This window comes from Saccostrea echinata, unplaced genomic scaffold (assembly GCF_033153115.1).
Source record: "Saccostrea echinata isolate AGI-Se365-2 ecotype Australia unplaced genomic scaffold, CSIRO_AGI_Sech_v1 ptg000006l, whole genome shotgun sequence".
Lineage (NCBI taxonomy): Eukaryota > Metazoa > Mollusca > Bivalvia > Ostreida > Ostreidae > Saccostrea > Saccostrea echinata.
Genome location: NW_026889755.1, coordinates 475,095 through 497,109, shown reverse-complemented (window position 1 = coordinate 497,109; position 22,015 = coordinate 475,095). Strand labels below are relative to the sequence as shown.

The 22,015-nt window shown below is 31.8% G+C and overlaps 1 protein-coding gene and 2 pseudogenes across 1 annotated transcript; 1 reads left to right on the top strand and 2 right to left on the bottom strand.

Annotated features, from left to right (window-relative positions):
* The first annotated feature begins 346 nt into the window (after positions 1-346).
* Positions 347-2,405, top strand: LOC133180125 (uncharacterized; annotated as a pseudogene).
* Positions 2,406-3,808: 1,403 nt separating this feature from the next.
* On the bottom strand, positions 3,809-7,776 carry LOC133180210 (uncharacterized; annotated as a pseudogene).
* Positions 7,777-14,047: 6,271 nt separating this feature from the next.
* On the bottom strand, positions 14,048-21,370 carry LOC133180124 (uncharacterized). Its single transcript, XM_061314699.1, has 5 exons — positions 21,115-21,370; positions 20,461-20,696; positions 15,770-15,910; positions 15,137-15,232; positions 14,048-14,077 (listed from the first exon to the last, which is right to left on the bottom strand). The coding sequence occupies exons 1-5, from the start codon at positions 21,368-21,370 to the stop codon at positions 14,048-14,050; spliced, it is 759 nt and encodes a 252-aa protein (XP_061170683.1).
* Positions 21,371-22,015: the final 645 nt, after the last annotated feature.

Genomic DNA, 22,015 nt, shown 5'->3' with positions numbered 1-22,015 from the left:
TGTAATATCAACTTATCAGTAAGTAGCCTGCCTGACTTTAAAAATTGCTCGTCCTCAGAGCAAGCTCTTGAGACCGAATAAGTTTGGAGACATAAACACCATAAGCAGGTGATACTGGAATATTACTACATATGTGAGGAAAATTGACGATGGAAAAGTTAAAGTCATCTCGTATGTCATACAATTTAGTTGTTAGTTGGCCTTTATTGTTTTTAGTCAGTAAAACATCTAAATGTGAAACAGTTGTGGCAGACTCTGTGGTTTCTATAAGGTCTTTTAACTTAAGTGCGGGACAGTTACTCGCACATGCGCACAAACGCTTCCGAGTGGAAAGCGTCATTTGTTTTCATTAGGAACGGAAATGGTAAAATCTTGTTGTGTTTACAAGTGTCGAAACGTGTGTAAATCACGATCGAAGGGTGTCAGTTTCTTTCGGTTTCCCAAGAACAAAAGAAAAAGAAGAGCCTGGATAAAAGCTGTTAATAGGGATAAATGGACGCCAAACGAGCATACCTGGATCTGCTCTGAACATTTTGTTGATGGGTGGCACGGAGATGAACCGAGCGATAATAATTATGCCCCAACAATATTTGCTTACAAACAGAAACGATCGGAAGAAGATTTTAACAGGGAACAGAGACGACTTGAACGAGAAACAACCAAGGTATCTACCTTTGATTTTCACCAATATATTAATTGAAATCTTATAAGTAAAACGGCCTAAAATCAAACAGTCAAACATGTGTTTTATAGGAGGTACATACAACGAGAGATCGATGTCAGATTTAAGAAGAAAAAAAAAACACGTTTTAGTCAGAGCTACCTTCTTTTAAATCAAAAACATAGTTATTCATATAATTTTGCTCAGGATTTATAAATTACCCCTATTTCCTTTAAAAATATATAATTATATCTGTAAAAAATATTTTTATTGCTCTACTTTTTTTTTACAAGGAAAAACTTTGTTCAGAGAGGATAAACAGGGAGAGAGAGTGTGCTAATTTAGAGTTTTCTCCGCTTGCACATGGCTCCTACTGTAGAACAGACGAGTCAGGTGATCACAGTACAGAAGCAAATGCTTTAACCAGTGATCATGATGAAAATGGACCAACAGATGATGTTGACATTAAGCTGACATGTGATGCAGGTACACCATGGATGAATTGATTATTTAACTGAATATTTCAATTGCAATATATATCTTTTTAGTAAGATACTAGTATGTCAATTTCAATATAAAATATTCAGTAGATTTGTAAAATGTAAATAAATTTTTAAAATTCTGCTTGCTATAAATTATTGATGATTTTAACACATTTAAAGGTGTACAATGTGAAGAAGACCCCCTCCTGAAAGAAAACAGAAACCTTAAAGAGGAAGTAAGAAGACTTCGAGAGGACCTACGTAAACACAAATGGTCTGCTGAGCGCATTAAAGATGATGATGGCATGACACGTTTTTACACAGGGCTACCTTCTTTTACAATCTTCCTGTGGCTGTACAAGCAAGTGTTGACATTTTTTCTTAACTTTTTATTATCTTCAAATATGTATTTTTATACAAGTTATGATCATAATAAATAATGAAACAAATTACAGTCATGTATCAAAAAACTGATTCACCTTCTTCAGAGGTATTGTGACTGTTTATGCAAAAATTAAATTTCAGATGTTATTGACTGCTTAAATTATTAGGTTTTAAAAATTGCTATAACTTAAGTTAGCATCACAGAAGTGTGAATGTTAATTCTGTATTTTCATTGATTACAGCTACCTTTCCAGTAAATGTTCAAGGATGACATATTGGAGGGGGGAGGACAGACATCAACAACAGACAGAGTGAGAATGTCATCATCTTTCTTACATCCAATTGATCAATTATTTGCTGTCCTCATGAGGTTGAAAGTTGGACTCTATGTGCAGGATATATCAGAGAGATTCCAGATCAGCAGTGCTTCATTTTCTATGTATTTTACAACCTGGATCAGTTTAATTCATGCCGAGCTCAAGTTTCTAAACCCATTTCCAAGCAGAGATATTATCAACAGAACTATGCCTGAATCCTTTAAATCTAAGTATCCATCAACCAGAGTGATTATTGTTTGTACAGAACTTTTCATTCAATCATCAAGTAGCCTAATAAATCAAAGCCTAACATTTTCTAACTACAAGCATCATACCACTGTTAAATTCCTAGTCGGTACTAGTCCATCAGGAGTAATTACTTTTGTTTCTGATGCATGGCCAGGAAAAACTTCAGACCGTCAGCTAACTGAGGAATGTGGCCTACTTCAGTTACTTGAGCCTAGCGACAGTGTAATGGCAGACAAAGGCTTCACCATAGCTGACTTACTTGAAAAAAGACAATGTTCCTTAAACATTCCACCATTCCGAGGTATTAAATGAAGTGCAAAGTTGTAAACATTCAGCTCTTTGATGTTTATTTTTATCTCACGAGAGTTAAAAAATTAGGATTTCTTTTTGCTGATAAGAATTTTAAGTTAAAATAAATCTTTTAGTCTTCCTTTAATGCCAGATCTTAACCTCACCCCCTCCCACCCAATCAACTCAATCTATGTGCAAATGGTTAGATTTGTTTGTTTGTTGTTTCTTTTCTTTTCTTTCTTTTTTTTGTGAGATAAATCAGGAAAACATTGCATGTAACTAGCTTAAATAATTTTCTTAATATTGTATTCTAGGCAATTCTAACCAGTTTTCAACAGATGAAGTCTTCAAGACCCAGGAGATTGCCCAACTTCGGATTCATGTTGAAAGGAGCATTGGGCGTGTGAAGAACTTTCATGTCTTAGAAGGAGTGATCCCTCTTACAATGGTCCACTTCATCACGAAGATTTTCCAAGTCTGCTGTTGGCTGACCAATCTGGATTATCCGCTTGTTGATGGGAAAAAGATTTCCACTGATGAATCATAACTCTCTAAGTAAGACATTTAAATTCTTGTTTTGATTTTAATGAATTCATTCCATATTGCATATTATTAAGTACTTATGTACTTAAAATATTCCTAGTAATTAATAAAGTACACAATATACAAAATACTTAATCAGAGCTGTCGTCTTGCAATTCCTATCACATATTACACTACAAGAATATTTTCACAAATAAAAAAAAAAAATTCTAATGCAATTGTTTTTTAAAACACATTTTGATTGGGTAATACACTGACGTCTGAGGCAGTAAAACGAGCATTAATGAGAATGAAAGCTTTTCATTGTGGCGTCATAATAGAGCGACGCAAAAACACAATGCTCCATGACGTATTTTATATAACAAAACTCACAAAATAAGACATGAACATCAAACAAATTGCATATATTGCATTAGAATGGGAATAACTGTCTTTTAATTTGGTATTTGCGAAATACCAAATTAGAAGATAGTTATCCCCTGATTCAACCTTCTGTTTTTAAAAAATAATCACAAATATCCAACACTTTAATTTCCACAGATAAATAATTGTAAATTTGTAGTTGTGTACTTAAACTGATAAACTGATACACTATAAAGTGCAATAGAACTAGAGTCAATTCATCTAATACTGTATATGTACTTAAAAGAGCACGCTTTATATTTTAGCGGCTTTGGTGCAGACAACGATGCGCTAATTTATGAATACCACTAAGAAATCATTTACAAATACAATATACAATGCTTAACAGTGTAGCGCTACTTCATGAATACACCAACAACTCAATACCTGGTAACTGCGCTAAATTTTGAATATGCCTATTTATGCACACGTACAGCATTAATCTCATAAGCCTTTGCTTCAAAAAACTGCATTGCATCAATAGAGAAATTTCAACACTTGTATAATAATGGATAAATTTGCTCCATGTAAAATTTAACTAATTTTGGCATCATAGATGTAACAAATTGCTCATCAAAAAGAATTCTTTCTATAAAAATGTTGTTTGCTTTAGCTGCAGTCCACACAACAAAATCCACCCAAGGTACACTCTTGATCGCCATTTCTCCCTGCACTTGTGCATAAAATTTGTGAGATTTTCTCACAGTTGGCCCTGAAGATGACATCTCAAGACAAAAGTGTCGATCATTCAGTTCCAAGATTTCTGATATTTCGCACTGGGTAATATTGTAACCCTTAATCGAAAAGGGACACTTAATTTCCAGTAATCCCATGTCTCCATTTTCAATTACCTTCCCATCGCTTGAGGCTCCAAGGAATGAGTGTGTTGAATACAAGGTGATCCCTGTAGGATGTACATCTGTATTTTCATTTATGGCCCTTTTAATGGTAAGGTAATCTTCTCTGGCCTCTGCTTCATGATCTATCCCCCATTGGACTGGTGGTGGTAGTGCTGTATATCTGAAATATTTTAAATTAAGAGTAATAGAAAGGATAAGGTATCCTATATATATATATATATATATATATATATATATATATATATATATATATATATATATATATATATATATATATATATATATATATATTGACTAATCTACATACTAGGTTGATATTACAAAATAACATGTACATAAGGGAAATAACTCCAGCTATTGTAACATTAATGCACTTTCAGTATTCCTACAATCATTCATTGTAATGATTGTTTACATTTAGTAATGTTACTATTTACATTTATGAAAAATAATCAATGCAAGATTTATTTGCCAAAAAAAAAAAAAAAGAAAAAAAAAGAAAAAAACCTATATGTGAAAATAATTAATTGTTTATAATTTTTTAAAAGGAATATTACTTGTCAAGATTTGATCCATGTAAGATCTGATTGACGAGAGATTTTGCTGGGGTTTCTCTTGCTAGTAGCACATCACCAAACATAGAACTTGTAATTCTCCCAAGGTGGAGAGCTCTCCACATCTCACAAAGTCTCTGTCCCCTTGTCTTCTCCTCTATAAAGTTCACTAGCTCTTCATCTATCATAGGTGGTGGTACTGTTGGAAATGAGAAAAGAGTACATAAAAGATATGTTTTTATTTTATAACAAATAAAAAAAGTTAGTAGAATTATACATGCATGCATTAAAATTATTAAGATACATTACAGTTAATAATCAATCTAATTAAAATTAATTTTCCATCCGCTACATCGCAGGGAAGCAATGTATTGATAAAATGGGGAGTGGATGGAAGAACTAATTAGATTGAGATAATTATAATTGTGTTTTATCTCTATTTTTGCTAATTGGTCTATGTTTAGGTTTTAGACATATAGGATCAAAATTCAAAATTTTATTTACAACTCCCAGTTCTCATCTGATAACAGCATCTTTTCCATTTTCAGGTACAATGGGTGCACAGATGTCTCAACTTCCACTTCAACTTCCACAGAACTAGGGACATTGGAGTCTGGAATATTCCAGAGATGAGCCATACCTAGACAACAAAGATTTTATTATTGAATCACTGCATAAAATGCTAAATACTTTACTCCTCTAATCATTTATTTAATTTTAAGATATATTATACATCTTTTACCTATTCAAAAATTATTTCAAAATTATATTTGTATCTTTTAATGTATTAAAACTTCATACTAGCAATACCTCAATCCTCATAATATTATATACACTGCTCTCAGTTTGAGTATGATATTTACTTAAAATTATTTATAATATTAAAAGAAAAATTTTTGTTTCATTGCAGTGAGATTTTTTTTTTTGTTCAATTTTCTTTTTTGTACTTCAAAAACATTAAAAAAAGGCAATTCAAAAATATATTTGTAAACCTGTATGAGGGAAACAAGCTCTTAGTTCCCCAAGTTGATCCAGAGACCAAGCAAGGCTATGATGTTTGTCCTCAGAATGACGAGGGTCGAGCCTGGCCATTGCTGAACCATGTGATGGTGATGATAACCTGGCTACATCATCATCAGTTTCACTGCTTGCCATTGCCTTTGGCCTTGAAAGGTTAAGGTTGCTTATATGCTTTGGTTTCTGGTTCATTGTTCGTGGCACTTTCCATTGGCAGAGTGTTGATGTACAACTCTGTTCTCCTTGCAAAGGTGCTTTTGAAGTGGATTGCATATTGCATATGGTGAAGAGCAGCCCCCCAATATGACTGCATGCTTGAGCTAATCTGTATATGTAATTTACAGAAAATATGAACACATATATAACAACATATTATTAGAATAATATAAAATGAAAAATTAGATTTCATCTGCTATTTTGAAGATAAGAACTGTGTAATACTTACCCAATGGGGCATTGACTGTAAGCAAAGTCCACCCTGTTTGTTCCATCAGCATTACTTATGCACAAAAAACCTGGTAACGCTGTTTTTTCATTGATGCTAAGCAAAATGTTCTAATGTACACTGTAGATTCATCAATCTGAAATTTTTGTAAAAAAATTATTTTAATTATATTGTCATTTTTTGAAAAATGACATCAAGATTCTTTCTGAAAGTTGAGTACGAATATCATTTTTCTTTATTTCCAATTCTTGCTTTTTTCTTCTAATTCATAATATTGGTAGTAAATTACTCATGGAAAATGTAAATTTTGTGTCAGAACCACAGGTCTACAGAAGCTTCTACTGATATATTGATGGTTAATTTTTTTTTTTCATTATATACTCCAATATGTCAGTGAGATCAAAGCAATCTGAGGGCTTGTATTCAGAACAAATCAGAAAATGAATTAGTTCATTTAAATGAAATTAAATTTCAAAACTATTTAATTACATGTGTATTATGTATTTCCAATGTTTACATAGGGATAGCCATGTAATCAAAGGGAGGGGGGTGGGCGTTGTGATGGTGTTTCAAGTTGTGTTCAATTAGCCAAAGGTTATTTTTTTATGCCTTTACAGGACAAAGTGTTGTAGCAATCAAGGTATTTCCTTAACAGTGGAGGACAAATTATTTTTTGTTGGAAATTTTCATATGTACGAAATATTTCCAAAATTTTTCCTTCTCAGAATCAAATGATCTCGATCATCATTTCGTAACAGGCCGGTAGGAAGCAATTTCAGTTTGGGGGGGGGGGGGGGCACAGCCATACATTTTTAAATGGGGGGGGGGGCACTATCAACTACCAAAAAATTCCTTGACAAGTAAAAAAAAAAAAAAAAAGAAAAATGTCATCAGACGTTTTTATTGAGGGGGCACAAGCATGTAGTAGCTATGTTTTCTATAGTATTCTATGTATTGGCAAAATCATTGTGGGGGCACCCCCCTCCCCCGGTTCCTACGGCCATGCATCAGATTACAATAAATCAGCTATGTATGTGTGTTTGTCAAATACACTCTCTCTCAAAGTGCTGAATATTTATCTTAACTGACCTAGAAACATCTATATGTAATTCATAAATGTCTGTAGTTAAATTTCTTTATAAAGACTAGGTTTGAATAATATTATTAACTTACTCGTGCAATACACATATTCTGGACATCTCCGGCATCAAAATGCTTCACGGACTTGTCTAAACCCTTGAAGTTTTGGATGCTTTGATCCCCTTCCTGCCTTCGCCTCGTTATCACGAATTCATACACCATAGAGAATGACATAATGGGAGGTTTGAAATCCTCCGATATCGACTGATAATGGACTGCATTAAAAGGGGGCAAGTTTTCCTTAAACTGCACGTCAGTGGAATTAACGGAAGATGGCAATTGCACAACTGGAGTTATTAAAGCTGCTGGTGTTTGACTGGATAATATGTCACATATAAGATCATCCTTTTCTTTGAATTGATCCCCAGATCAGCTGCTATGCTACGCAATACACTTACGTTTGTTTTCTTTAAGTTTTCGCGGGTCGCCATACTGTTGTAACTCGTTGCCAATGTAAACAAGGTAACGATAAACAGGAAATGTTTGTCACTCGTACATGAATTGAAATAAATAAAATAAAACATATTTCAAACCAATTTTATTCAGTTTAATAATAATAAGTAAATATCAATTCAACAAAAATATACGACGATGTTTATAAAACACTTTTGACGAAAATGAAGCGTAGAATGTTGCACAGAACGAGTCGTGATTTTTCCACTCGGAAGTACTTCTGCGCATGTCTGCATATATTATTAAAAAGGTCTATTGTTTCAGCTTCACTGGGTTGTATCGAGTTGACATACAAATGAGAATAACTTTTGTTAATTGGTAAAATATCGTCGATATATCGATGTTGAAGACCACGGCTAGTGTTCTCCTCTTCTTGTGAAGATGTTTTTTAATGAATTCTGCTTCATAAGAATATAAAAACAGGTCAGCTAATAAAGGAGCAGTTTGTTGGAAAACTTGGTCTCCGAAGACTACATAAATGTTGTCAATGAGGAACTCCAGCATCCTTTTTATGTCAACTTTGGAGTACTTGTGTATAGGAGGCGTTTACTAGGTCAGTATGTGAAGTTGCCTCGCTAATAAGGTTACCTAGTAGGCAATTATTGTATAATATATCATTCTCATGCCATTGCATAATGTATATGTAGTAACTCCTTGCAATGGATTGCATTACGCTGTGTCGCGTGGTAATGCCTTGGATGGTATGGAGCATGAAATACTAAAATGCTCGTCAATATGTGTCACTAAGAAAAGATCTGTCAATTATTTTAACTACAGTTTAGACTATTTCAAGTAAACCGTTTTTTCTTGTTTTAGGAACATATTCGTTTAATAAGCTTTAAATAGTATTTCGTTTAAAACATACAGATATACAATATATCACTGGCCTGCCTGCATTGGTATTGAGACGAAATCATATTTTGCTCTGCAATATTGAATACTGCGTGTCGTTTATACTGAAATATAAAATATCATTTAAAAGCATTTCATTATAAGAAAAGGTTTTTTTTTCAATTACATTCTCTTTTACACAGTCCTAAATTTTGTCCAAAATTATATTTTAATCTCAATATTCAAATATTGACTTCGATGAAAGATTGCTTAAAAGAATAGAATTGGTGTGATTTTTATTTTCCTTATATACTCTATGCATAAAAGATGAAAATTTCAAACTAAACACCGAAACTGTGGATTTGTTGTGTTGCACATGGAATTCAAGCACTTTAGATTGATATTTCTTTCTCACACTTCAAGTTAATTGCTCTTTATTCTTTTCCTCTATTTATTTCTCATTTAGAAAAGAAACTATCATTCCACAATGTGAAAATTTGCTTTGAACCGATCTTTGCAGATGTCTCTCAAAGTTCTACAAATACAAAGTTTTGCTTTGCTCGCCATTGATAATAGTCATCAAAATCTTCAAAATGATTTCTAAATTTTGTTTCCTCCTGGTCTAGTTTCTCAGTCGAACTATCAATTTCAGCTAATCCTATATCTGTTTGAACGTCATTTGCTGGAATATGATGCTTTGTTTTCCTTTGGAAGGAAGTAAGAGCTCCTTTCCTACAAAATACCATGAACGTATATGACCTTATGTTCCTAACTTACAAAAAGAATCTGAGTATAACAAGGGCAGTTGACCTAAAACTGTTTGATATTTTCTACTAAACAAAAGTAATAGATTTATTTAATGAAGATAGATCCTACATTAAGAAAAAAATGTTTTCTCCGGAAATTTGAATTTTCTTTTAATAATTACAAAGTTTGCAAGCACAATTAATGAAAAAATTCAATTTTTAGCAAAATTCTTTGGGCATTATAGACAAACCATTGTTTGATTAATCCAAAAAAGAAGGAATTATGCTTTCTATGTCAAATTTATAATTATCTATTGTAGCAGAGATTTATTCTAATTTGAGAAGAAAAGATAATATTTTTTCAAAATGTTTTTGTATAATTTCAAAGATTAAGATTAATTCGGAAAAAAATGTTTGTTTGACATGTTTGTCAATAGAAGCATACATGTAGATTTCTTAACAACACTTCTACTTTACCTAATGAGTATAAGAAAGATACCGATGAATATTACAAGTGCGATGTTCAGAGCAAAGGATATTGAAAATTCCAATGTCCACTTTCCTTTCGAATTTTTATCTACAACATTAATTAAAAATGAGAAGTTTAAAGGGCTTGTCATATCAAAATTCAAATATTTAATTTTTTTTTAAAAATAATTTTCCCCCTTGAAATTCCATCTAAATGTAAATCAATGAATTCTGATAATGTCTGAGGTTTTATTTTACTGATCTTTTCAACACATTAGACAGTCCTATGGCTATAAAGACACAATATTACCACAGAAACTTACATTTGTAATCACAAAGCAGTCCTTTATAATGATCCTGACATCCCTGGGGACAGATACCATCAAACCTTCTGCAGTTCTCACCGTTAAGACAGTGGCCACTACATCTATGCTGACAATTTACTCCAAAGAATCCATTCAAACATTCTACAATCATTAATCAAACTAATCAAACTAATTCTAAGTATCACACAAGTAAACATCATTTACATGTCATTTTGTATGTCAATTTTTCAGCATGTCATTTTCATTTCCTTGGAAATAAAATGAAAGAGGCGATGATTGAAAAATGAGCCATTTTCAAAAAAAAAATAATAATAAAATAAAATAAAATGAAAACTTCGGTAAATTATTTCATTAATAGTTAAAATATCTTTTTTATATCAATTATCTCTTATTTGAAATTACGATTAATACTGTTTCATACTTTACATTCTTAAAGATATACACGCTATATAAACGCGATTTTTTATGTGAAACAAAATGATTAAATGATTTGAAAAACATGATGTGTAATAAAAAATAATTACTTTCCATAAAGTTTTACTAAATAAGTCGTTGTAATTACAAAACAATTAAGCAAGATCTGCAATTAAGAATTCAGCCTATTCATGAATATTGATGAAGGAAGTGCGTAAACAGTATATAGACACGCATGTCCGCGGGAAATCATAGACAACGAGGTACGTTGCATTTTGACTACGATTTTGAATAAAAGTTAATATCTGTCATTACAGAGTAGATGGTTAATATCGGTTGTTTTCAAAGATAAGTATCTTTAAACAAAAACTTACGCCATCCATGTCAAAAGTTATTTTGTATACCAAACGGCCTACATCGTTTTCTTGACTCCATTTTTGTTTATCAATCTAAAAGTAGCGACGGTGTCACATGATGCATGAATTTAACTAGAGGCATTACTGTCCTAGTAGGATAATAAATAATTATAATTTGAGATCTTTATAATGAGTTCATTTCCACTTGTGTAATTTACAATATTTTTGTAACTTTATTTGGTAAACAAAATGAATAAATTTCCAACTTTATTTTTAACTGACGCAAGTTATAGCGTGTATATCTTTAAAATCACTCAACATATACACAATTAATTAAGTTTTTTTTCACAAAGGTGAAGCAGATTGATAAACCAACCTGTTGTACATTTTGGTGAATCTTTGAACCCTGGTAAACAGTCACAATGACCGTCAATATGATTACATATACCTTGTCAGTTTTCTGAGCAGTTTTTTCCACAGCTAGAACCAAAAGTACCGTTTGGACAAGCTGCAAATGTAAAGTTGAAGCAAATGTACAGCTGAAACATATATGACATCAAGTAAATCTCATCCATTTGATGTTAAATCAAGTGAACCCAAGGAGCAATAAACTGAATGTTAACGAGACAAACTAATATTCCAGTGTTCTAAATAAGTAACTACTCTTTCACTATATTTTATGTTGAATTCAACTTTATACAATAATGGCAAACATCTATGAAAAGTACAACACCTGAGACTTTCAAATGAACATAAATTTCAATTAAAAAGTAATCTGCAATTAATAATTGGGGAAAATGCGTTTTCTATGGCATTTGAAATATTCTAAACTTACTTAATTAGTTAATTTGCAAAACGTAAAAAAAAATAATAAAATCTGATATCTTTTAATCTGAAGTCCTTTATCTTAATATATCATTATATAAAATTCAAGAAAATTATCTCAGATTATCCAAGGTCATTAACCAGAATTTGGTAGTAAAATTACGGATCGTAAAATAAGCTAGAGAATGTTCAAAATTTTGCTTACCGAATCCAAACAAGCTAGAAATTCCTGTTATTAATACTAATATTTGAAAAGTAATAAACATTCTCAAATATTTTCAGTAAATTACCAGGAAATATTTAGTTTTTATCAAAAGTTAATAAGCTAGGTAGGGCGTTGTTTCAGTATTTAAGAAGGATAGATATTTATGATGTTGATCATTTTCATTGTTCAACTTCCTTATTATGGTTGCAAACATAAGAGGAAAATGTCTTTTCTTATGTTTTCGTCCAGTCCTTTTGTCTAATTTTCCTTGTGTGAAATTGGCAGCTAATTTTCTCTTTGGAAATCGTTTTTGTGGTCCTATTTAACAAACTTTGTAATTATTTTACCTTAAATGAATTTAAGACTCCTTATTTACAATTCTATACATCCGTGGCCCTGATTCCATCTTTGATGTCTTTAGAGGTCCGGGTGCTCTGATCCAAATTTGCATCGTTCCAATCGAAATTTGAGCTTTATTACTGTTCTTTTTCATCATATTTAGTTAAAAGACACAATGCGGTAGAATTTCATTTTTACTCCTTGTGACTAACTTCTCTAGCATTTTTGGAACCTTTTTCTTTGAAGAAAAAAGAATACCGTGCTTATCGTCAAAGTAACACAGAAATATTATTCTAGCTCTGATCAAAACATTGAACAGTAAAAGTCGATTTATTGATAAACCTTTTGTGTCAATTTTATGTAGATAAATTATGTGCTTGACTATATTGACCTATGGCAGAAAAGTCTAACCTTTGCGATTTTTAAATCCTGAAATAGGAAATGTAATTGTTGTTTTCCAATGTTCTAAAGAAGTTCCTTTATTTCATTTTCCCCTACTGTCCTTTCTATTTCTATACTCAGAAATGCAAATGAAAAAAGAGTATATCAAATTCTTTGATAAAATCAATTTACAGATTAACAACAACAAACAAACATAAAATGAAATGATAAAGAAATGTGATTATAACAAATTTGTATGAAAGTCTTCAGTCAATATTTGACTTTAGGACAGTTTGTATTTCAGAGGTCATTACATCGACCATAGAGATTTTAAACGAGAATATCCTTGTATCAACAACTAATTTGTCAGTAGTCTGCGTCTAAATCGTTTTTGTCCTTGCGTAGGAAGCACCTGTGAGACATAAACTACATATGCATATCTACGCAAATGAGGGAAATTAGCGAAGGTCTCCATGTTTATCATAAAGATTTGTTGTCAGTTTGCCTTGTCCAGTAAAGCTCTTAAATATGAAAATATCATCCAAATAATACAACAGACTTCAAGGCGATTATATCAGGTACTTAAACAATGTCGTTAAAGTGCAAGTTTATAAGATGAATATGGTGAATATTTTCCCTGTTGATACAGAACTTCCATTCGCCTTATGTAGAATTGTTTTTATTGTTCTTCTCTAATGTTTGAAATAAGGTTAAATTCGTCTGTCTTCCTCTCCATTTCTTCATACATATACACAAATGAAGGGACATGCAATTCGAAGCTATTTATTAAATAACATATATTTATGCGAACAAAGTTTAATGATGATATAAAAGCACGTGTAAAACAAATCACTGCACATAAAGACGGACTGTAACAATATAATTTAATAGTATTATAAAATTGTAAACAAAAGTATAATGTTGAACATTTTCTATATATTTATATATTATATAAATGCGAGATTTTCATAAGCAATTTTGTTTTCTACTTTTAATTTTTGGTATTCGACTTTATTTTCACAAGTATTCAAATCCTCGTACGATGGTTTTTCTGAATTAGTTTGTACATTTGCAGGTCCTATATTTGTTTTGTTGCCATTTCTTGGAATTTGGTGTATTTTCTCCCTTTGAAAAAAATTACTGAGTTTTTTTCTGAAAACAAAGACAAACAAATTCATAATGTAAATTACGTTTTCATATTAAGGATATATAGAGTAAAAAAAAAAATTAAAGTCGCATTGCAATTCAAAATACAAAAAACAACAATATAATCACACTTTTATATTACCTGTTGAGTGTAATAAAGGCAGCAAAAAATATTAACAATAAAATGTTAAGCGTCGCCGAAACTGAAAATCCTAGTTTCCATTGTCCTGTTGACGCTTCATCTACAACAGAAATAAAGCAAAAATAAATAAATTTGTAAAATCAAGTATTTGTTGTTTTTCTTACTCTGTCCATCTCCATACAAAAATCACTCTGACAATAAGTCCTAAGCTATAAACTTTAAAGCAGAGGCGGGTATATCCATTGATAATCACATCGATCTCAAGATACTGTCTGATATCATAAATATATTGATATCGGTGGAGCTTCCTTGTCAAATAAAAATATATAAAACAGACGTGATAAGTCAAGTATAATCTTCATGTATTCCTCCAGAAAGAATAGCACACTTATTAATTTTATGTAATCAGTTGAGATATTTTGGTGTACATTGTACATAAATTATATTTCAAATCTTTTTTAGACAAAACTAAGACATAATTATAACAAGGCCTGACACAGGTCCTCACCTTATCTTTATCAGCAGTGAACATGTATATAAGACCAATAAGTTACCAACTTTGAAAGGATCTTTTTTTTTTTTACATAGATTTCAGTATTTCAGGAGACAAAAATAACTCACCCAGCTATCATAAGTACCGCAATCAATTCTAACATCTCAAATTATACACACCCAGCTATCATAAGTACCGCAATCAATTCTAACATCTCAAATTATACACATTCAATAAAATCTCTCATTCTTCCTTTTTAGGGTCTGACGTGGTAATTTTGATACTATATGGTCAAACAATTTTTATCCTAGAAGCAAATATTTTTAATCAATATAATTTTGCGTATTTATAATATACATAACTCAGGCAAGGTTGCGCTTACCAACCTTCAATGCAGGTTCCCTGTACATGGTGACATGTATAACGGCATTTTGTTGGACAAAGGTTAGAACAGTTTTCACCATAATACCCTTCCTGACAGTCAATTCTAACATCTCAAATTATACACATTCAATAAAATCTCTCATTCTTCCTTTTTAGGGTCTGACGTGGTAATTTTGATACTATATGGTCAAACAATTTTTATCCTAGAAGCAAATATTTTTAATCAATATAATTTTGCGTATTTATAATATACATAACTCAGGCAAGGTTGCGCTTACCAACCTTCAATGCAGGTTCCCTGTACACGGTGACATGTATAACGGCATTTTGTTGGACAAAGGTTAGAACAGTTTTCACCATAATACCCTTCCTGACAGACTGAAAACAAGTCACACTTTGAGCACCAATATTAAAACTATATTTACATGTAATTATAAAATTCTTCCTCTGGCACTATTTCCTTAAAATAATGATCTTCGTAAAGAATGGCCCTCAATTGAATGTACATGAAAATCGCAATTTTAAAAATATTTTGATTCTTACAGTACAAACACCTCATTCCCGTATAACCTTTTGAGCATCCTTCTGTACAAGCTCCATCTACGTAACTGCATTTTCCATTGATACAGTTTTTACTACAATGATTACTGCAATTTTGACCAAAATATCCACTGGGACAAACTGTTGAAAGAGCCATAAATGTTGAATTAAAATACCTGCCATGGACATTTATATACTATCAAAATATGACAAACACAAAATAAAAGTATGCAACCTCTTTAACTGAATTAAGGTGACTGATATTTATGCAATATATCTCAATAACAGAGCCCAGCCCTTCAACCACCTTTCCAAATATCTTTCAGTGACCGTTCAGTTGGCTGAATGACGCATTACCATCCTGTGAAAACTTACCATCGTTGCAGAGATTTCCAGAATATCCGATTTTACAACCCAATTCACAAAATCCATTCTTCTTATTACAGAAGGCGTTATTAAGGCAGTGGTCACTGCAGTTATAAACACATTCAGGACCATAGGTTCCATCCTTACATTCTGTTATTTTAAAAATATTATTTTCTGTCATTCTTAGTCATGCATTTCTTTCCAAAAAAATGAAAAAAAAATTATGAAACTAGTTCTTTTCAGAATTCTTTCAAAAAGTTTTATAAGCAGTTCAGTTTGAAAATATACATGTAATAAACTTTTACTTACATGTTAGTTTAGTCATTTCGTCTATAGGTCGGTTGAATATTTTTAGTTATTTTAAGAGGAATTTTCTACTGATTCACTTATAGTTTGTGCAGGAATTGTTACAATTTCAGATAATTGTTTTTGTTTTATTTTTTCTATCTGTTTCATAATTTGTTGCAGGTATAGTATAGATACTTGTTCTTTAGGTAGCATTTAAAATCAAAATTAAGACGATTGAAATATGTAAAGTTTATTTCTCATAATGCTTATGGTACCTCATAACAATCTTTCGTGCATGTTCACAGTTTTTCAATGTAATCAGTTAAATTGAATGAATACCACTTTTACTCTTCCAGAAAATGCCGATATTTGTAGGACTTGATTATAAGTCGGGACTAAAATGTACCTTGAAAAATCGGGCTTATATACAGTATTTTTATGTTGGAATTTAGTGGTACACCAACATGTTTATTTATTTCATGTGAATTATAAGCAATAAACGGGTGTTAAATGCAGATATGTCCGTTAAAATAGAATTAAAATTAGAAATAGAATATGAGGTAAGTGATAAACATTTCTTTACAAATATTCTTTCTAATTTACCTTAAAATTTTTAACATAATCATATTCTTTTTAATTAACCATAGACTTTCATACAATAAAATTTGGAATTTCGAAGGTTTTTTAATTGTATTGACAATGATATTTACTCTCCAGAAAAAGGTCTACTTATAAACGATAAATATTTGTTAGGCTATTTCGTTTATAATTACGTTGATTACACTGTTTCCCAATCCAGCCAGCGGCACATCCTCTATCACAATTACCAGTCACGTGGTTACATGAAATGTTTTTTTTTTACAATGTCCTCCACATTTCTTTTTGCATTCCATACCATAAAACCCCCATGCGCATTCTGAATTTAGAAATATAAAAAAAAATAAGACATCAATGTTCTAATGCAATGTTAAATTTATTAATTTTACAGCTTTCATACCGTCTTCGCACATCTCCCCTACATATCCAGGCAAACACCCAAGGCATGCTCCGTTGACTATGTTACATATCTGATCTTGACAGTTGATTGGACAATATATGCTACAGTTACTTCCATAAAACCCTTCTTCTGCACAACCTGATTTAAAGAAAATTTACAAACGAACGGTATTTTGGTATTTTGTTGTTATGAGCAATGTTTACAATATTGGCCAAAACGATCATCAGAGTTGCATTCACCTTTGTTTATTGATAATTTCCATTTGATAGTAGCACAAATCAACCCACGGGAACCATGATTTGAACAGATTTTAATTTCCTATTCTTCCTTGCACAAGATAGAAAGTTAAGGGTTCTAAATGTTTATACTAGACCTACTTGTGCATCTATATAAGGCAGAACTTTACACAAAAACTTAAACACAAGAAGAAAAAAAATCTTGCAATGGCCTAAAACTACACATTTTGATATTTAGACGTATTATCAATTAACAAAAGGTACTTCCATGCATATGTTAGTCAATATATTCCAGGGAACTTGAAATTCCATCGAGTGTGACACACCTTAAACCTGTTTCATATTTGGATATTTTACTTGAAAAAGATATCATCAAAAATCTTACAACGAAACTTTATGATAAATTTGATGACTTCATTTTTTTCTGTCGCCAATTTCCATTTCCTATGTGTCACAATTAACGTCCAAACATGGTTCCATATATTTTAACATACATTTCTCGCTATGTAAATAACTAACTTAAATGTCATAACTATGTTCCATAACATTTTATTTGTTCAGTAAATTGACTGATTGATTGTTTGTTGTTTAACGTCCCTCTCGAGAATTTTTCACTCATATGGAGACGCCACCACTTGGCGGTGGAGGGCTACACATTCTGACCTATACTCTGCACTTACGGCCATTGAGCAGTGAGGGATCTTTTTCGTGCCAGCACCTACTGCGACACGGGACCTCGGTTTATACGGTCTCATCCGAACGACCGGTCTCCACGTCCAACTGTGGGATTCGAACCCGAGACGTAAGGATCAACTCCTTACTCCGAGACTCTAGAGCAGACGCTCTAACCACTGCGCCATGCGGTCGACTTGTTCAGTTAGAATTTACTTGGCGGGTTTTAATCCCGTACCGTTTTGTAGTCAGTTTGGGTGTAGCAATCAAGTAGAGTATACGGACTTGACTTGCTCGAGTATTTACATAGTATTCTTCATAAAGATAAAGTATTGACCAGACTTTCACATCTCTTCTGAGGTAGGTTTGTTTTATCTATTTAAAGGTTTTTATCTGATACAGTTTCCTGAAATGGCCGAGGACCTTAGTTCTTAATTTTGATGTAAATTATGTGATTGAGTAATGTGTGCATTGCTATCATTTCAAGTATTATTCTAATAGTATACAAGTATATTAAAGTATGTAGTAGCTATATAATGTATGGTGTAAAGTACGTGTGTATAGTATGCAAATATTTCGTATAATTAGTGGAATATGCAGTAAAATGCTCGAGTATTTGCAGTAAAATGCAGTACGCAGTAAAATGCTTGAGTATTTGCAGTAAAATGCAGTATGCAGTAAAATGTAAAGTATACAGTAAACGTTATGATATGCACGAGCACGAATCCAGTTAGTATATTTTAAATACAATTGTTTTAATGTAATTTACAATAATTTTGTAGATCCCATTTGGTCCAGGAAGCCATTCTACCCAAACAACGTTCCATTTTGAAATTTTACATTTGTACAAAGCCAATAAAATGTGATTAATTCAAAGAGCATAGTCATGTTAGTCCTTGTATTCCTATTATGAGGCGACCACTCGGCCTGCCTGCGATACCTTGTAGCAATATACCCTTATCACATGTACATGGGGTAAATGTCTCACGGTTGGTTCGAGGCAAGCTATCAAAAAACAAGGTGATGAAACAAGGATTTCTTCAATCTCTTATAAAATCATCATTCCATCGATACCATAACCTTGTCAGCAAACACAATATATACTTAAGTCGATTGCTGACTGAAGTTTCTCATACTTATTGATAGGTCATTATTTACATACTGAATTTTCTGATGATGACAAGGAGCACACGACGGTTATAACCGGTCGACAGGGAAGGAGTAAGCATGATCACCTGATCTCTACCTTTTTTCTGTGGAATCATCATTGTTCGTTGGGAACCACTGATAATGTATTTCGTGAGTTCTACATACCTATGAATTCATATACCTCTGAAAGTTTGTTTGTTTGTTTGTTTTTGTTAGCAGATTGATTCATTGAATCAATTGTATAAGCGAGAAACTAACGACATCATCGTCCTATGAACTAATTAATTTTGCTTGCCCATGAACACCCAATCCCTCAAATTAACTTTAGTCTATATATAGACATTTTGTATTCTTTGTCAGAATTCATGATATAACTATTTAAAATTGAGACACAATAACCTAAGAAATATTCTGTAGACTATCAATAAATACACCCTGAAAAAAAAGTTACAAAATGTAGAACACGGGAAATTTGTTACATGCAGATATCTTAAACAGGCCATTGCAGAGATATAAAATCAAAGTTTTTTTCAGACTTATACTTTGGGACACTAACCCTTTTCTAATTAAAAAAATGCGAAAGAATTTTAAATAAGAATTTCTGATGCCGAAAAAACCTTAACCTTAAAAAAACTGCGGAAGAATTTTTAAAAAAGAATTTCTAATGAGCAAAAACCCCTTAATTCCTTTTAACAAACAAGTGTAAGTAGATTAAAATTTAAATTGTACTTAAAAACGTACGTGTGAACAGGGCAGAAAAAGGTTATTAAGAGAACGAACAGTGATAAAAAATAGAAAAGATCTAAAAATTACAAATCTATTAACAAGGTTCATAAACCACTTAGGCTCAGGTGGCTAGTCGGACTTGTGTATTAATCAGGTTGGTGGAACATTTTATAGCTAAATTTAGCAAATAAACAAAGTCATTACAGTTGATATGAAACATGTCAGCCATAATATGTTCAATCGGATATTACGTCTGAAAAACGAAAATCTTTTTTTAAAAAAAAAAAAAAAAAAAAAAAAAAAAAAAAAAAAAAAAAAAACCATCGTAAATATTCTGCAGTATATTTCATTTAATTTTTCGACAATGATTGTGAAATAATAAAATAATAAAAATTGCAATGAAAGATGCATAAAAAGCTCGTATCAAATCGGGTATAACTTTTATATGTTATATGATTACATACAAATCGTCTCTATGATAGTAACGAGAGAACGAAAGTTAAATTATTTTAAAGTTAAAATTTTACAGGTAAGAATAAGATATTTTATGAAAAAAGCTGAAGACGTTTGAATCATTACATTCCTAATTAAAAACAACTTAAAAAAGAACAAAAAAAAAAAACACCTTGTACTGTCACTTCACACAGCTCAGTGTAGAGATTCAGAGTTTGGTATCCTTCAGGGTAAGTAACTCCATCCAGTCTTTCGTTGTAATAGATGACGTAACGACCATATCCAATACATGTTGTATTAAACTCCAAGGGAGGTAATGGAAGCATGTTTTTGTAACAAAGAACATCACCCTTTATATTAGGTGTGTACGAAAGGTAAAGAGAAAATCCACCAAAACGGCCTCTTTGTCTCATCTCTGAAATATAAAGCAAAGTCCTCCCGGAACAACATTATGCTGTCATCTTTAATATGTGTCTTTGATATTACATGTACATAAAAAATGAAATGTTGTTGACATGTTGGTCTCTATTTCTGCGATTTTTTTTTTCTGTGAACATTTTTTCCCGCTTGAAAACACTTCAAAATTTATCAAATCTGAAAACCCCACCCTTTAACTTTTTTATAGTGAAGGAGATCAAACAATAATAATTTTCATAACTGAAAGTGCAAGGCATTAGGAGAATAAAGCGATTATGAATTACTCCCTTAAGAAATGATAAAGACGCATATTAAACTCTTTTCTTGAAAACGAAAGAAAGAGAGGAGTGTCTATCTAAACCAATAGTATTCCTAATTTAAGTATTTCTAGTTTTGTAGGCAATAGCAAAACATACCGTAATCTCCATACTCCTTATAGTCTTTAAAATCTATGCTAATGCTGTAAATGCTGTAATTGGCTCCGAGATCTACGGTCCACCAAACAGTTTTGTATGGAGAGGATTGACCTATTTCTTTTGTCTTCATACATGTGTTTCTATCGCCATCTACAGCCTTATCTGGATCACAGGAAGTAGAAGAAATACATGATCGGACTGTTGACTGTGTGGCGTTTTTACCTCTTGATAACACTTCTATGAGGAATGAAATCATAGAAACAGATTTGAATTTCGATTATCGTAATTATTTTTTTGATAATTCAAAAGAAAGGATAATTAATATCTGTTATCTTATAAAAAGCAATCGTGTACATGTAAAGCAATTGTTGAAAATACAGTTTTTGATCATTAAAAGTATTAAGGAAAAAAATAATATCCAGTTTGAAAAATGTTCAAAATCTACAGTTGTAGGCTTTATAAAAGTAATTCTGAATTAATATAGGCACAAATATATTAACAAGCTCATTGGTATCTCTACAGTTGCCTTTCGTAGTATAATATTTTAGGAGTTATTGTAACAATAACAATAACACAGCTAATTGTGCCACGTACATGTAACGTATGGTAGCACATACCATATGTTACACGTATGTGAAACATACGTAACACATATGTGTATTCCAACCGCACGTTTCACGTACTTGGTACAACGTATGGATAACATGCATGTGACAACATACGTTTCACATAACGTACGTGAAACATGCGGTTGGAATACACGAATGTGTTACGTACGTTAATGAATGCGTGGTTTACATATGTATTGTCAACCATACGTTACACATACGCTAATAAACGCATTGTTTATATGTGTATTATAAACCATACATTACACATACATGTATTTCACACACATGGT

Bases quoted from the DNA above. Each gene is read 5' to 3' on its own strand.
- LOC133180124 (XM_061314699.1), bottom strand. From the start codon at position 21,370: ATGATTTCATTCCTCATAGAAGTGTTATCAAGAGGTAAAAACGCCACA. The intron at 15,911-20,460 runs GTACAAGGTGTT...TTAAAATAACAG, and splicing joins CTGAGCTGTGTGAAGTGACA to AATGTAAGGATGGAACCTAT. The intron at 14,078-15,136 runs GTTGGTAAGCGC...TTTCTGTTGTAG, and splicing joins ACAGGGAACCTGCATTGAAG to ATGAAGCGTCAACAGGACAA.